The sequence below is a fragment of the Megascapheus bottae genome, chromosome 3, assembly GCF_031878675.1.
Source record: "Megascapheus bottae isolate mThoBot1 chromosome 3, mThoBot2.hap1, whole genome shotgun sequence".
NCBI lineage: Eukaryota > Metazoa > Chordata > Mammalia > Rodentia > Geomyidae > Megascapheus > Megascapheus bottae.
In genome coordinates, this window is record NC_143511.1 from 59,028,883 (window position 1) to 59,046,348 (window position 17,466).

Genomic DNA, 17,466 nt, shown 5'->3' on the forward strand with positions numbered 1-17,466 from the left:
TGGGTGTTGTCCCTAAGCTCTTCAACTCAAAGCTACTGCCCTACTCCTTGAGCCACAGCACCACTTCTGGTTTTCTGTGGGTTGGAGATAAGAGTCTCATAGACTTTAGTGCCTGGGCTGGCTTTGGACCTTGATCCTCAGATCTCAGCCTCCTAAGTAGCTAGGATTACAGGTGTGAGCCACCGCATCCAGCTTACTCCCTTGTACCTCACATGGGGAGACTTTAAGCCGTGGGCCCATTTACTGCTGTGTTCTCCATTCCTTCATCTGAAGAGCTCAGTTTGTCAAGGTAGGAACTAAATCTTCCCTGAATCCTTATAGTCCTCCTCCCTCCCCCTAACCTACATCCTCAAAATAAATAGGTTTTATAGTAGTTCTCAGTCTTTAGAGATTTGTTACTGTGGCAATTGGAAGCCAGACACCTGAGAGTGTAGGTACATTTGTGTGTCTGCATATCCATGGTGGACTGCAGGAGGGTGACAGGGAGGGCATTTATGAACACCTCACACAAAACCCCTCCCTGGGGGGTCATTTTCATTTGCCTTAAAGTATTTTTTTTGGCACTTTTTTTTGCCACTTCTGGGGCCTGAACACTGTCCATGGGCTTTTTCCTCAAGACTAACACTCTACCACTTGAGCCACAGCACCATTTCCAGCTTTTTCTATGAATGTGGTATTGAGGAATAGAACCCAGGTCTTTGTGCAAGCTAGGCAAGCACTTTACCACTACGCCAAACTCCTGGCCCCTTAAGGTCTTTTCTTCTTCTCCTTCCCCTTCCCTTCCTTCCTTCCTTCCTTCCTTCCTTCCTTCCTTCCTTCCTTCCTCCTCCTCCTCTTCCTCCTCCTCCTCTTCCTCCTCCCCTTCCTCCTCCTCCTCTTCCTCTTCCTCCTCCTCCTCCTCTCCTTCCTTCTTCTTCTTTAGTCACTGGGCTACCACCCTACCCTTGAGTCACAGTGCCACTTCTGGTGGTTAATTGGAGATAAGAGTCTCCCAGACTTTAGTGCCCGGGCTGGCTTTGATCTGCAATCCTCAGATCTCAGCCTCCTACATAGCTAGGAGCCATGGCACCCGGCTTGCCCTTTCTTGTATACACACATAGTCAGTCACAGGAACTTAAACTGACACTCAGATTTATCTGATTCTCAACCTGATATCTTAACAACAAATCAACATATATAATAAATAATAACAAATAATGTAACATAATATATAACAAATAACAACATATAACAAATAATAACAAATTCAACATCATGTGCTTGAAATGGCTCCTAAGAATGTAGCCTAAGGGACCATATGCAAGCCTGTGTCTCCCCTCTCCAATGCTAGACTCTCTGGATCTCCTCCTAGAGGACCTTCCTACTCCAGTACTTCTTTGCAGCCAGTTTATTCTGCTGGCTGCCCCATAGGGAGGCCTTTGAGTCATGTGCCAGTTTCCATATTCTAAAGTAGAGCCAGATTCAGAGCTGTTTCCAGCTTCCTTCCTTCCTTCTCTGTCCCAGAAAGCATAATTCTCACCAGAGTCCCCTCAGGAAACAATGACTTGGAACTTGCTGAGCAATACTTCTTGCTTGCTTCTAGATATGGACCTTAGTTTGATTTTCCATTTCTCATCATCTTGGCTCCCTGTACAAGTTCTCCCAAGGTCTTCTGGAAAGCACAAAGTAGCTAAGCCGAAGAAGTTTCCATGTTGCCTTTCCAGCCATAAAGTTCCATTGGTGCTTTCAAAGAAAAGAAAGGTCCCTGAGATACAAGTTGAAGAAGTCTGTTTCTCATTTCTGTTTACTCTGGGTTATAGGCAATCAAGGTAAGGTGGCATGGAAATGAATCTGAACCTCAACTACCATGGAAGCACCTACTTATAGAGTTACAGTGAGGGCCTCTTGTAATCTGAGTCACCTCTGAGACATCTCATCTCAAAAGCCTGTTCTTTCTACCCCTACTGCAGTGTTCAGGGCAGTCTCAGGAAATGGACATATTGTCTTTTTCCATTATGACTCTTATACATTATGCCATAACATACACAAATCCATAGATTTGGCCAGAAAGATAGTTAAGATGCTAGGCCAGAAACTGCAACATAAAACACTCAGACAACAAAGGATTTTGTTTTTCTTTCATCAAAATGGGAGAAACAAAACAAAATCCCTCTTGACTTCTTGGCTGCCTCAGATTCTCTGGCACTCACCAAAGCAGGATGAAGGATAAAAGTATTTATTGCAGGTGAGTACATTTCTGAGTACCTTTTGGAAGCTGTGGGGTCAGTGTCATTCATGTCTTTAGATTTCTAGGACTCTTGAGTCTCTATAACCTAAAGAAAGTAGCCTCAGAGTTGAGCACTGGAAAATAGCTCTCTTTGTTACAAGCCGACTTAGGCCAAGAAGTACACAGGTCTCCAAATTCCCTGAAGTAGTTGTTAATAGCCTTCCTCTATCTAATTACCTACACCAGAAACTGAGGAATCATTTTTGACTGTAACTCTGTATCACCTTCTCCACTTTGTCAGTTTTAGTGCAGGCCTTACTACCTCTTAGACTATTGCACCTACCTCTGTCTTAATCTCACTTTTTCCAATCTCTCATTTACCCCTGGAGTGATAAACTGAACTAAAATTTCATATTATTGACTTCATTACAACTTCTTATTCATTCCAAATGTATCCTTTTGTTTCTTTCTCCATGGCCTATGCTTAGAATTCTTGCCCTTACCTTACCTAGTCAAGCTTCTAACCCTCTTTAAGGGTCAATTCAGCAGTGTCTCCTCTGTGAAGCCCTCCGTTGGCCACTTGAAGACAGCCCATCTTGTTTACCTTTGACTCTATTAGACCTGGTTCTCAGTTCTCTTGCAGTATTTACTACCATAGTGCCTCAGTCTTCAGTGTCTACATTGTGCATGCCTCTAGAATATAGTAAAACTCTGCTGTACTGTTCGGCTTATCTAGACACTAGGTTCTTAGTGTTTGTTGGATAAGGAGTTGAGTACTAAGGGCTGAGGAGTTCAATCCTCAAGTTGGAACTAAAGAAATTGGAAATTAAAGAATAGGGAAAATGTCCTCTCCCTAAGAGTCTAACACATACAGATGGGTCATAAATCACATGGGTCCACTAGGAGTGTCCACTCTTAAAACTCAAGTCATCTGACTACAGGAATAGTTTAAAGGTGTCCAGACCATAGAATGCACATAGGTCAACTTTCCTTCCTTCCTTCCTTCCTTCCTTCCTTCCTTCCTTCCTTCCTTCCTTCCTTCCTTCCCTCTTTCCTCCTTCTCATTCTTCCTCCCTCCTTTCCTTCCTTCCTTGGACTGGGATTTTTAACTCAGGGCTTCTAGTTTGCTAGGCAAGTGCTTATTTGCTTGAACCCCACCCCAGTTCCTTTTGCTTTTAGTTATTTTTCAGAGAGGGTCTCATGAGTCCTATTCTTTTGCCTAGGGTTAGGCTCAGATCCCTATTTAGATTGCAGATCTGAAGCATTGGCACTGTGTATCCTTTGTTCCCCCCACCTCCTCATTAGGGTCTTGCTTACATTCTGTGCAGGTTGGGATACTTCTATCCCTACTTCCTAAGTAGCTAAAATTGCTGGTGTAAGCCCTGAATTAATGCACCAGTCATCCCCATCTCTCAATGTCAAAAGGCTGTAGGTGTTTCAAACCCCTCTTTCAGCTCCTGTAATCCACTTTATCCTAAGGTATCACTCTTTCTTGGGAGCATTGCTATTGATCGACACTGTTTCTGACAAGTATCTAAAAGCATCCCTGTCATCTTGAGCCCATCTTTTTGTCCATCCACTGAAGAGCTCTCATTGCATTGCCTCTTTATCCTTGAATTACCTGGAATGGAGTACATATACAGCAAATACAGATAAACTAAACAAATGAGTAAATGGATAATCTGGCTTCAGTGAGACCAGACTAGCATTTCTCCCAACCATGCAGAGATCCGTCTGTTGCCATATGCCATTCTTTAAGTATCTTTAGCCTGTGAGCTCACAGGAGGCAGGGTGTTGCCTGACACAATTAAGTGCTTAAAAGCTCTATTTGTTTTTCTTACAACAAATCTCTTCCTCTCCAATTGCAGCCAAAGAGAAGACATAGTCTGTGCGGCTGCACCAACCATCTTAACAGACAACATAGCTAGAGAGTCTTGCCTGTTACTATACAAACACACTCAATACAGTTGCTCAACAATGAGGTATGGCTCACAGAGCTGACATGCAAAGTGGGTCATGGCTAAGTGTCTTGGAAGAGACTCTCTCTGCTATGTTACACTCCAGACTGCCTAGGAGGCAGACACAGCAGGAGTGAAGCCCAGGGAATAGGTTACCAAGAGAAGCTCCCATTTCTTTCACAAGGAGACAAGAAGAAACCCTAGGGAGCTCAAGGATAGGCCCAGGCCTGGTTCAGCTGCTGAGATGCAGCCAGGCCAATTAAATAATTGGTGTGGATAGGGAAAGAAGGGAAGTCATTTCTTTTGGGCAAACTCCCAACCCAGGCAGGGACACTTCATGCAGCTGTGGCAACAACAGCAGCAACAACATGGCAGGGATCTCCTCCTCTTCCTCCCACTAGCTGAGAGCTAATGCTTAAATTAGCACCTTGGAAACACCCAGATCTGCTGGCTGCACCTTCTAGCTCAGTTCCTGCCACTCCCCCAGGCCTCCTTTTCAGGCTAAGTATCCTTCAAGTAAAAAAAGAAAAAAAAATGTCTCTCCCTACAGCTCATCTTTCCAAGTAAGGGACAACCTCCAGATTCTTCCCACCACTAGGGGAGGGGGTTATTTGATGATAAAGTCTAAGAAATAGGTTCTATCCATACATCTAGGTCCAGAAGGGGTGAGGATGTGACAGGAGCACAGTCCTCTTTCCAAGGCCATCAGGAGGCAGCCCACTCTGCTCTCAGCAGGGTTCACTCGGAGACTGAACAGAGAAATAAACTTTTACCAAGCTGTGGGTTTCTGGAAGTCAGGACCACATCTATGTCTGTACTGTTAACCACTGTGCCCCTGACATTAGTGTAGTACCTGGTATAGAGCAGATGCATAATAATTATTTGGTAAATCTATTTGCTGAATCAATATAATCTTTGGAAGTTTGGAGAGTGAGGAGCTACTGCTTAAACTTTTAAGTTGGCAGTGTTTCTTCATTTCATAAATGGAAAAAATGGTCTAGGAAAGAGGAGAGATTTCCTAGAGATCTCCATAAATAATAGCAAAAAAAAGGAAAGACAAAAGAAATATTCACAGCTGAGTCTTTATTATCTACCCAAACACCTCTAACAGAGCTACATTGTACTCTTTCCCATCCTTTACTTCTGTGGTCTGCATTTTGATTCCTTATGACTCAGATTAAGACTCCTGAGAAAGTACCACACAAGAATCTTTAGGTCTCAGTAAAATAGAGGGCAAGCAAAGCGTTTTGGGATGTCTCTAGACTACAACCTGGAGAAAGAGGTCAAGAAGCAGGATAATCTCTGAGCTCCAAATGGGAATGTGTGTGACTATATTATTCTATAAGGCACACTTGACTTCGACAAAGCATTCTCTTGCCGACAAGGCTACTGTAGGTAGCTATAGCTAGTCTAATAAGAACCTTGCCATAAACACTTCAAGGTTACACAGAACAACAGCAGCTCTGAAGTCTTTCATCCAAACAAATCATTGGCAAGAGTATCAGGTAACTGCTGAGCATAGTGGCACATGTCTATAATACCAGCTATTTGGAAGGCAGAGATGAGTAGGATAAATGTTCAAGACCGACCAAGTAAAAAGTGGGGTGAGCATATCTCAATAAGCAAGCTGGGTGTAATAGTGCACATCTGTAATTCCAACTACATGGGAAGCATAGGCATAGAAGGATTGAGGTATAAGGCCAGCATGGAGAAAAAAAGCAAGACTCTACCTGAAAAATATCAAAAGTAATAGGGGCTTAGGATATTGCTCAAGGGGTAGAGTTACCTGCTTAGCAATTGGGAGAACCTGAGTTTAAACCCCAGTTCTGTCAAAATAAATTTTTTTTCTATCTTTTTTTTTTTTTTTGCCAATCCTGGGCTGGAGCTCAGGGCTTGCACACTGCCCTTGGACTTTCTCAAGGCTAGCACTCTACCACTTGAGCCTCAGCACCACTTCCGGCTTTTTGCTATGTATGTGGGGTACCAAGGAATCGAACTCGGGTCTTCGTGCATGCTAGGCAAGCACTCTACCACTAGGCCAAACTCCCGGCCCCCTCAAAATAAATTTTTAAATGCAAGGGGAATAAATAACAAGGTGGGGGGAAACAACGGGGAGATGCTGAAGGAGTCCAATTTCTTCTCCTATTTTGGATGGCTATTACATCCCTTATGGGATCCTCAAATGGGAGACAATCACTAGCTCATTTCTTCCTTTTGACTTAAATACCTCTTTCATTTCCCTTCCCTTTTGGTTCTTGATTAGAAGCTTGGAATGGGAAGGGAAATTTAGTTTGACAAGCAAGGTTGGCTGCATAGGGAACCTATTAAGGAAGTTAGCCTAAGTCAGCCGAAATGATCTTTTAATTTCACAGGACAAACTTCTCTCCAGGATTTTCCAGTTCCCAGATAATCCAATAGTGGCATCAGGCTAGAAAAAAGTCCTACAGCATCTCTCTCCTTGATTTAATATCGTACACATCTGTAAAACTTGTCTCCAGCTAGATGGCCACTAATCACGATCTCTACCAAATGGCAAAAGGCATGGCATAAGGGCGGTCACGGCCCCCACAGAGCCAGTCTTACTGCTGTAATGTGCAGGTTACTTGTTGGAAGCCATGAGGCACATCTGTCAATCAGGAGCCTACCCACACAGAGGTAGAATCTGTTCCTGGTTACCCTACCTCTGGCAGGGAGCAGAGGGGAAACTGGGAGAGCTTCAGGACTTGGAGAGTACAGGCTAGCTTAAAGGACAGAGCATGCACTCCATTTTTTTTGGGGGGGGCTGCCTTGCCTCCTTCCAGTTCCTAGGCACAAAAACCAATAGGGCCCGTGAGCTCTCTCCCTCTCCCTCCTCTCTCTAAACCAGCAGACTAGGCCTCTGTACTTGCTATAACAACACCACAGACAAGCCACTCAGGTAGCCCTCGAGGCAGTGGCCAGTGAGCATGGTCCCCTTTAGGCCTGGCTTCCATTACAAACCCCGTTGTCCATCCGCGACCCCCCTGCCTCCCGCCCCCCATGGCTTCTCCTTCCATCCTCTGGGCGCCGGCAGCGATGACATCATTGCTGCCTGACTCCAGGACCGCGGACCGGAGACAGCATCCGCGCCCAGCAAAGACTCCAACCAAGCACGTAGGGCCTAGGATGACAGTGGCTCTTCGGAGTCGGTGGGCCCAGGCCGCTCCACTCCGGCACAGCCACATCTCCTCTCCCGTCGGTACCCAGGCCGCGCTCATCTCCATCCTCGCCGCCACAAACGCTCCTTTCCGGTTCCGATACCCGCAGCCTGAACTGCCCTGCGCTTCCCTCCACGGAAGAACGGCATTTCCAGGTCCGGCACAGACCCTCCCCGGTCCCCTGACCGAGCCCGGCACCGGCTCCTAGCTTTTTCCAGCGGACTGGTGGGCAGGTCCTTCCCCTTCTAAAAGCTCCATTCCTCTAGGCCTGGCTGCTCCCCCGACCCTTCCACTCCGCCCTAAGCACCACAGGCCTCTAGGGCTGCCCAACTCGCATCCCACCCTCCTGGGCCTGCTGCGGACGGACGGCGCCCCTTGACAGTTCCCTCGTCATCCCCCTCTCGGGGTCTCCATCAGGGGTGTGCACCATTGTGGCTCCCCCGCCACCCCCTCGGGCTGTGCTCTGCCCTCCGCCAACGGTGCCCTCCATGCTTTCAGGTCTCCTCTCCCGTACCCCATGGTTTTCTTGCCCGGCATGCCTCCCTTCCTCAGCAATGCGTTTTCAGGGCTCTCTGGGTCCCCATTTGATGGATTCCCCTCGCCCGGTCTCCACGGCCTAGTTCTTTCCCTTCCCCCTCAGGCGCGGCCCCCATTCCGGCCCTGGCCTGCCCTCCGCCCGCCCCCTCACCAGCGGCTGCATCTCCGAGTGCGCGGTGGGCACCTGGAACCGGTCGATCTCCTCCATCATGGTGCCGGCGGGCGAGCGGGCCAGGAGCCGGGCGCGGCCGGGGGACGCCGACTGGACCGCGCGGGGCGGCGGCCCCAGGAGCCCGGCAGGTGGTGCAGACTAGGCCGCTCTGGACCAGTCGGGCAGACAGGTGGATAGAAGGGTGGACTTGAGGGCGAGAGGTATGCGGGCGGGCTGAGGCTGGCTTGGCTCTGTGGGTTTGCCTTAGCGATGCAGCGGCCGTGTCCGGGCGAAGGTCTTGCCTCGCCTCCACCTCCTCCTCCTCCTCCTCCACCACCACCACCGCCACCACCACGGCCGCCTCCTCCTCCGCAGCCGCCGCCGCCGCCGCGCCTCCTGTCAGCAGCTCAGCCACTGCGGTGACTCGGCAACTCCACTTCCGGGTCCGGGACACCGCCCGGATCTTGCATTATTCATAAGAAGGCGGTGCCTGAACATCTTGGTCCCTCCCACAGGCGGAACCTCCGAATACGCGCGGCCGGTGGACGCATTCTTCTTGAGGGGGCGGAGCTTCGTGGAGCCGGAGGATCCCTGCGCACCCAGCCCCGCCTCCTCCCTGAGCCACCCCCACCCCGTGCCCCCTCCCTTCTCCCGGGCGCCCGACGCGCCTGCGCCTTGGCTGCTCGTCCGTTGCTCGGTAACCGCGTCAGGGAGGAGCTGATTCTATCCTACAAGGGCTCGGGGGACCCACAACGACAGCTGTCCCCAAAGAACCCTTGCGACTGGGAATTGAAGTCGATTTCCTGTGCGTGGTCCACGAACTTCCTCAGGCGAAGGGGCGTTTCGAACCTCCCCTTGCTTTCCGGACAATGCCCACAACGAAACAGGCTCGAAAGCAGGTAACGCACACTCTGACCTCACCACTCATCAGCCCTCTCCCACTCATCCTTGGTCTAGTTGGTTTTTTTCCTTGTTGACCCCTAACTCCTTGCCCTTGCGACTTCCTGCCCTGTGCTCCCACCACTTCAGCTTCTGTTCTTCTCTCTCACTACCTTGCCCTCCTCTGCCATACTTTCCTAACCTGCTTTGTTTTGTTTTCTTCACTTGTTAACCTGGCTAGTCCTCATCATCCCCATTTCTCACTCCACAAACACATCCCGACCAGTCCACCATCCTTAAGCTCCCTAACCCCACTCCCCACCAATCCCTTCTTACTGCCTTTGTATTTTCATCCCAAAGGAATGATTTGTGCAACCCTCTGCTATGTGACCCGTGCTGAGCTAGGCAGAAACATAGACTTTGCGCAGAGATACAAAAGAACTGTGCAGGAGATACAACAGATTGTGTTCAGGAGTTTGGTTTAGCTTTTTCCATGCGGAGAGACTTGTGAGGTTAAGCAGAAAGGAAGAGGAGAAAACACTTTTCCCTTCTATGTTCCCTGTTCTTCACACACATATCTCTTCCCTGTGAACCTTTGGTCTGCTCCTCGGACTCTTGCAGCTATGTGCACATCATGTTTGACGATAGGTACCTGACCACCACCTCTTCTTAAGGAAACTCTAAAATTCATCCCTCCTTAACTGACCAAGCAAAGTTCTGCTCTTCTCCCTAGTATCATCATGGAAGGTATGGTAGTCACATCTGTCACGGAACCCTCTGCGGTGTAAAGGATTGACACCATCCTTTAGAAATTGACATTTTAGCCAAGCAGTCATGATTCACACCTGTAATCCAGAGGATAGAGGCTTGAAGCCAGTCCAGGCAGAATACTTCCCCAAACTCCATCTTAACCCATAGCTAGGCATTGTGGTTCATGACGGTCATCACAAGCTATGGGAGTATTGCTTTCTAGGTCAGGCTGGGCAGAAAAGTCTGCAAGCCTCCATCTTCTCCAGATGGAAGCTGGACTCAATGGTGCTTGTCTGTGATCCAGCAACACCCTGGGAACCCTAAAGTAAGCAAATTGTAGCTCAGGTGGCAGTGAACAAGACTATGCAAAAAAAAAAAAAAAGAGAGAGAGTAAGGTTGGAGATGTGGCTTAATGTGGTAGGGCTTGTAGCTTGAAGCCTAGTTCAAACAGAGGAATATACGGAGGATCAGATGGAAGAGGAGGAGGAGGAGGAGGAGGAGGAGGAGGAGGAGGAGGAGGAATACTTCTTCTAAATAGGGGCTTATGTTAAGGTTCTAGCAGCACTTTTATTCTAAATTCAGGCATAGGAACATTGAGGCTTTTTCCATACTGTTTATGACTTTATACATTCTGCTCTGAATTCCTGAATGTTAACCTTGGCTCCTCTGCTTCTTTTACCTGGCCTTGTACAGCAGATGAACTTATCTTTTTTATATCTCTGCAGTTATGGGAGCAATGACTTATTCCTATATGATCATGCCTTACCTGAAGTTGAGTTGAATTAAAGCTTGTGAACTACACTGCAGACCCTTAATTTATAGGCCCTTTGCTTTAACCTAACATTACTGGAGTCTGGTTACATGTAATAAATGAACTGTTTTAGTCTGATATGTTTCAAGTTTTGACAAAGTTATATGCTTTGTACCACTGCCACAATCGTCTGTTCTAAGGAGTTTCCTGCTTCTCAGCTCAGTAAGTTTCTCCTTTTCCCCCTACCTTCACATATCCCAGGAAACCAGTGATTTGCTTGCTTTCACCACAGATTAATCCTTTCTAACAATTTGAGGTTTGAACACATTTGAGGATGAGTTTCTACATTAGGAGAGATACAAAAGATTAGTGATACTAAGAATAGAGAAGAGAGAGCAGATAGGAAAGGGAGAAAGCTGGGTCAATGGGCCTTGTACACCTCAACACTATCTTCTGGAAGGAATGGATTTTTCAGTAAAATGTGAGTGCTAGTATATTGGGTATAAGAAAAATCTGGGGAAGTGGTGGTGTGGCTCAAGTAGTAGAGTGCTAGCCTTGAGCTGAAGAGCTCAGGGACAGTGCCCAGACCCAGAGTTCAAGCCCCACAACTGACAAAAGATAGAAAGAAGAGAGAAAGAGAAAAGAATGGGCCAGGAGTATAGCCTAGTGGTAAGAGTGCTTGCCTAGCATGCATGAAGCCCTGGGTTCAATTCCTCAGTACCACATACATAGAAAAAGCCAGAAGTGGTGCTGTGGCTCAAGTGATAAGAGTGCTAGCTTTGAGAAAGCCCAAGGACAGTGCTCAGGCCCTGCGTTCAAGCCCCAGGACTGGCCAAAAAAAAAAGGGGGGGGGCTGGCTTCTAATATCACTATATTGTCACAGTACAGTCCACTTTGGCTCAGTGCTAATTAAATGTGGCACAAACCTAGACATGATTGGGACAACTGGGAAGTTGTCCCTGTCTCCTAGGAACTCAGTGCAGATATATAAAGATAAGGGGGGTGGGGTTCCTGAAAGGGGACAGGTTGGATGCAGGCTGGATCAGCAGAAGGCCTTCAGGGAATGGGCAGGTAGGAATTGAATGCTTGCCCTGTTGAGGGAAAGTCAAAATTTGGCTTGTTAGGGGACTGACTGACAGGAAGTTAAACTCCTTTTTTATTACTCTACGGCTCAGACCTTTTAGTGGCTCCCTGTTGCTACCGGGATAAAGTTTCAAGAGTCCAGTTTGGTCTACATGGCCTACAAAGCCTTGTGTAGTCTGGCCATAGCGGCCTATCCTATTTCATCATTGCTGTAGGAAAGTTTCACAATCCCACCATACTGATGTGCCCTTATTTCCTGTCCAGTGATATCTGTACTCTTTCTCCACTGAGCCCTCAAAACTGCTGTTTTCCCTGTCACCTAGTACAGTCTTATCTGTCTGTTGCTACCTGTTCTACCTTACTTTCTCATTCATCTTTCAGGTCTCAACGTGGTCTGTGTATTCCCTCACAAAGGAGTAAGTCCAGAATGAGGAGAGCGCCCCACATTTTATTGTGGCAAGGATCAGGCCTGTCTTCTGGGTCATTGTTGATTCCTCTGTACCTAGCACAATACAATGCTTGGAATAGATTAAATTCTGAGTTGAACTCAGCTTATAATTCAGATAGTTGAATGAGTGCATGAACTATATGGAAATTTTTATATGAATGTGTTTGAAGGATAGGAATGCATGATCCTGTGTTGGAGAACAATAAGGGAGAGCCTTGTGGGAAAAGATAACAATGCACTATATAAACATATTTTTCTTGGGTCATATTTAGATTTGCTTTGATGGCAAGGCTGTGAATGATTCATATTTAAACTACATGTATCTATGGCTTAAGAGCTGAGTTGAACACTATGAGGTTAAAGGGGTCAGAAGTTTGGCCTAGTGGTAGAGTGCTTGCCTAGCATGCATGAAGACCAGGGTTAGATTCCTCCGTACCACATACATAGAAAAAGCCAGAAATGGTGTTGTGGCTCAAGAGGGTTAGCCTTGAGGAAAGCTCAAGACAGTCAGTGCTCAGACGCTGAGTTCAATCCTCAGGACTGGCCAAAAAAATAAAAAAAATACTCCTAATGGGCTAGGAGTTTGGCCTAGTGGTAGAGTGCTTGCTTGCCTAGCATGCATGAAGACCTGAATTCAATTCCTCAGTACACATGCACAGAAAAAGCCAGAAATGGTGTTGTGGCTAGTGGTAGTCATACCACCCTGAACGCACCCGATCTTGTCTGATCTCGGAAGCTAAGCAGGGTCAGGCCTGGTTCGTACTTGTATGGGAGAAAGTCCAAGGGCAGTGCTCAGGCCCTGAGTTCAAGTCCTAGAACTGGCAAAAAAAAAATACTCCAAATCTGGGCACCAGTGGCTTACCCCTGTAATTCTAGTGACTCAGGAGGCTAAGATCTGAGGATCACAGTCTTAAGCCAGCCTAGGCAGAACAGCCTGCGAAAGTAATCTCCAAATAACCACCAAAAAGCAAAAAATGGTGATTTGGCTCAAGTGGTAGGGTGCTACCACTTGAACACAAAAGCTCACCGACAGTGTCCAATACCCAAGTCCTGAGTTCAAGCCCTAAGACCAACACAGAAAAACAAAACAAAATACATGCACAAAAAAAAACACCTGGTGATGTAAATATTCATTCTCATTCAGTGGTAATATTTTGTACCAGGTACTATTCTAGGTTTAAAAATATTTCTATTCTCACAGGGCGTTTAGTTGGAAATGAACTATAAATAAATAACTAAAAATAAATATGTCAAAGATAAATAATATATAAATATAATGTATATAAATGATACACTATATAGTATATATAAGATATATAAATAAAATATGTATAGTATATCTGATGGTGGTGGATGGCAAGGAGGGAAAATAAATCAAGGAAGTAGAGTAGGAAGTTCAGGGTTCAGGGAACTGGAAAAAAAAGTAATTTAAATAGGATGATCAGACAAGTCCTCCCAGTAATATTTGAATAAAGAGCTGAAGGAAATGAAGAGGTATATGGTCTCCAGGATGGGGGTGGGGAGCATTTCAGCTAGATGGCTTAGCAAGTGTAAAGTTCCTCAGATACAGTCTTCTGTGCATGCTCTAGATCAGCAAGGAAGGAAATCAGAAAGTGTCAGAACTTATAAAATTAATAAAAATAATCCATGGCATATTCATTTGGTCATGATAGAGCTCCATGCATCATAATTTATAATTAAAATGCATGAATGTCAGGCTCTATAAACCATGACCAGCTCAAAACACCACTGAGCATGCAATAACAAGGTGTCCTTCATGAAAACTGTAAGAATGCCAACTGGGGCTGTATGTGTCCATGTGCAGGAGGAGCTTTGTAGCATTTCCAAACATTGCCTGGTAGCCAGACTTCTTAGTAGAAAACCAAATTAAGAGTCTTCTGTGAGCTCCTGTTAAAAGCTAATTTTAGTTTATGACTAACAAATTTTTGTACCCCTTTTTAACTCAGTTGGTTACCATAAAAAATTAAAGCCTGAAATTTTGCATTATTCACCTATAATTCAGCCAAAGAGAAAGAAACCCCTTTACATTTTGGATCCTTTTATGGTCTCTCAAGAGGCCCCTCTAGGACAAAACATTTAGAAATACTTATGTAGGTGAAAGGCAACTAGGGAAGGTGTGAGAGACACAGTGGGATTTAAGGCCAAAAAGAGTCTTGGAGAATTCAGAAATTGGAGTATAATGGAGTCTAGGATATGTAGAAGAAAGAACAGGTGGTGAATAGAGTCAAGGGCAAGTTAGTGTGTTTCTTTATAACCATTGTGAGATAGCCTCACTTTGTGATCCCTTCACTTGGGTGTTATTTTACACTTATCTTCATCAAGCCCTAAATAAGGTCTTTTACCCCCTCATCTCCCTCATATCTCTCAACACCACTGCCACCTTCTTGTCTCAACCCTCTTGTCTATGGGACTATAACAGCCTTTTAACTGGCCTTTCTCCCTCATTCACCTAAGCCCTTTCTAATCCATTCCCTTTAAAATGTTTTGATTTTTTTTTTTTTTTTGTCAGTCATGGGGCTTGAATTCTGGGCTGGGGTGCTATCCCGGAACTCTTCGGCTCAGAACTCTCACTCTACCCTTGAGCCCCAGTACCACTTCTGGTTTTCTGGTGGTTAATTGGAGATGAGTCTCAAGGACTTTCATGCCCTGGCTGGCTTTGAACCATGATTCTCAAATCTCAGCCTCCTGAGTAGCTAAGCTAAGATTACAATATGAGCCTTCAGCGCCCAGCTTTTATCTTCTTTAAAAATTATTTTTAGGGCCAGGAGCTTAGCCTAGTGGTAGAGTGCTTGCCTAGCATGCACAAAGACCTGGCTTCAATTCCTTGGTACCACATACTTAGAAAAAGCCAGAAGTGGTGCTGAGGCTCAAGTGGTAGAGTTCTAGTGAGAAAAATCCAAGGACAGTGAGGCCCTGAGCTTAAGCCCAGGACTGGCAAAAAAAAAATATTTTTAAGTAGTTGTGCAAAGGAATTTCAATCCAGAAGTTCAGTTTAATCCTTTCTTTATCCTGTATCAGCAAAGTGCTGGGTACAGGTGCCATTTGCACAGCTTGGGTAGGCCATAACAAGACCTGGTCTTAACAAATAAAAATTTTAAAAATCTTTAACAACTGCCACCTCTCAGTACTCTTCAATAGGAATAGGATTGGATAAATGTTTAGACAATCCTTCAGAGACCTATATGGGTTAAGGCCTACTCAGATCTTTTTTTTGGGGGGGGTGTGATCATGGGGCTTGAACTCTGGCCTGGGCATTGTACCTGAGCTCTTCAGCTCAAGGCTACCACCCTACCTTGAGCCACAGCCCCACTTCCCATTTTCTAGTGATTAATTGGAGATAAGAGTCTCTCAGCTTTGTATTGCCTGGGCTGGCTTTGAACCTTGATCCTCAGATCTCAGCCTCCTGAATAGCTAGGATTACAGGCATGAACCACTGCACCTGCATACCTACTCTGATCTTTAAGCTTTAGTTTGTACCCCTTTTTCCCTGTTGTTATTGTATTTTCAGTTCTGTGTGCTATCACTTTTCTGAAAGATTCTTTATACCTTCCATATTCATTTACTCCTAAGATTTTTGACATTAATTCCTCACAACCTATTCCAATGTCTCTTGGACAGAGTTAGGTTCCTCTGTTTCCTCTGTTATATAGTCTTATGGTCTAAAGTATGCATTATGGTTTGTAATTATTTACTTACTTGTGTAAATTCTTTGATTATCATATGTCTTTCTGATAAAAGGGCCTTGGATGTTTTTGCTTACACCTTTACCATCAGAAATTCTCAATGAGTGATTGAGAATGAATGGGGGACAGTGAGGAGGGGAATAGCATAGGGTGGGGCTAGGTGATAGGGTGTTCCCACACTGGAAACCAGGGAAGACTTCTGAGGAGAATCCTAGCATTTAAAGTATAACCAGAGAAAGAAGAGTCCAAAATGAAGAATAAAAAAAAAAAAGAACTGGAGCCGGGTGCCTGTGGCTCATGCCTGTAATCCCAGCTACTCAGGAGGCTGAGATCTGAGGATCAAGGTTCAAAGCCAGCCAGGGCACAAAAGGACCTGAGACTCTTATCTCCAGTTAACCTCTAGAAAACGGGAAGTGGGGCTTGATTCAAGGGTAGGGTGGTAACCTTGAGCTGAAGAGCTCAGGGACAGTGCCTAGGCCCATGAGCAGTGCCCTGGGAGCTGAAGAGCTCAGCTCCCAGGCTGAGTTCAAGCCCCATAACCCACAAAAATAAATAAATAAAAACACACAAAAAAACCTCTCAAAAACAAAACCAAAAATAACCACAGCCGGGTTTTGGTGGCTCACATCTGTCTTTCAGGAGGCTGAGATCTGAGGATTGCAGTCTAAAGCCAGCCCTGGCAGGAAAGTCCATGAGGCTCTTATCTTCAATTGACCACCAGAAAACCAGAAGTGGAGCTGTGGCTCAAAGTGGTAGAACACTCCAGGACCTGAGTTCAAGCCCCATAACTGAGGAAAATAAGAAAAAAAGAACTAGAGAAGTAAATAGAGAAGGAACATAGCGTCCTCAGAAACCAAAAGAATAGTGGGCGGTAAACCATGTCCCATACTATTAAGGTGTCAATAAAGATAAACACTAACACATAGCTTTAAGACATAATAATTAGGAAGTTATTAGAGACTTGGAAAACAACTTCAGAGGTGGAAGCTAGAATTGAGTTAAGAAGGCAGTGAAGACCATATGGGGCAAAGATTTTTTTTCTTAACATGAAAGTAAGACTTGAATATATTAAATGCTAAGAGGAAGGATATGGATGGAAAAGTTGAAGATAAAGGAGAAAGATTAAGTAATGAGGAGGTGGGAATGGATCACAGAAGGAATGAACAGAAGGAGGAACACTTTGAAACAGGAGAGGAAAAAGAATTGATGCAGATGATGATAATTTTGAGGTTTAGTGGCAGGAAGTTGAGAGAGTTTCCTCTTTTCTACCCCTTAATAGTGTTAAGGAATTCCTTCTGGAAGTGATAACTAGAAAACAAATTCTGCCAATAGCTGTCCCATTTTGTTATGATTACAGTCATGCTATTTTCAGAGTTATGGTCTGAGGTTTGTCATGCACAATTATCAGATTACGAAACAGCTGTGAGCATTTGAAGCCAGAATTTGGTCTCCTCCCCCATTCACTGTGGAGCCTAGCACACTGTTAGTACTTGGTACATGCCAGGTACTTGAATAATAATGACAGAGGGCTCTTGTGCTTATTGTTGGGCTTTGCAGCCAGCAAGCTGATGCTGAAGAGCAATGTTGATTCCCTGACACCAGCTGTAAGTAAGCCACGTGAAATAGTTTTCTGACAGTTAGGAATTTATATGACATATTCAGTCTTCCTTGTTACTGAGCACTGACAGAGTTGCATGGAGGAACAAGCAAAGACCGTAGTAGCTATTGATCAAACTAGTGTCACTTCTTTGACACTGTGGAGTCACTGGATCCTAATTCTTTTGTTTATCATACTTCCTAGATTGAAGAAGCCTGGGAGTGGG

The 17,466-nt window shown here is 45.4% G+C and overlaps 2 protein-coding genes across 7 annotated transcripts in view; one reads left to right on the forward strand and one right to left on the reverse strand.

Moving 5' to 3' along the window:
* Fam219a (family with sequence similarity 219 member A) overlaps positions 1 to 8,335 on the reverse strand; it is a 58,541-nt gene extending 50,206 nt beyond the window's left edge. For 4 of the 6 annotated variants that reach the window (XM_090330140.1, XM_090330139.1, XM_090330137.1 and 1 more), the window contains exon 1: positions 8,029 to 8,335. In XM_090330140.1, coding sequence (XP_090186266.1) covers positions 8,029 to 8,088 — 60 coding nt within the window. In that variant the 5' untranslated portion in view covers positions 8,089 to 8,335. The remainder of the gene's footprint in view (positions 1 to 8,028) is intronic. The other 2 variants (XM_090330141.1, XM_090330138.1) reach the window with 1 other exon arrangement.
* A 377-nt stretch (positions 8,336 to 8,712) lies between these two features.
* Dnai1 (dynein axonemal intermediate chain 1) overlaps positions 8,713 to 17,466 on the forward strand; it is a 64,886-nt gene continuing 56,132 nt past the window's right edge. Inside the window, exon 1 of the mRNA XM_090330142.1 lies at positions 8,713 to 8,927. Coding sequence (XP_090186268.1) covers positions 8,898 to 8,927 — 30 coding nt within the window. The 5' untranslated portion in view covers positions 8,713 to 8,897. The remainder of the gene's footprint in view (positions 8,928 to 17,466) is intronic.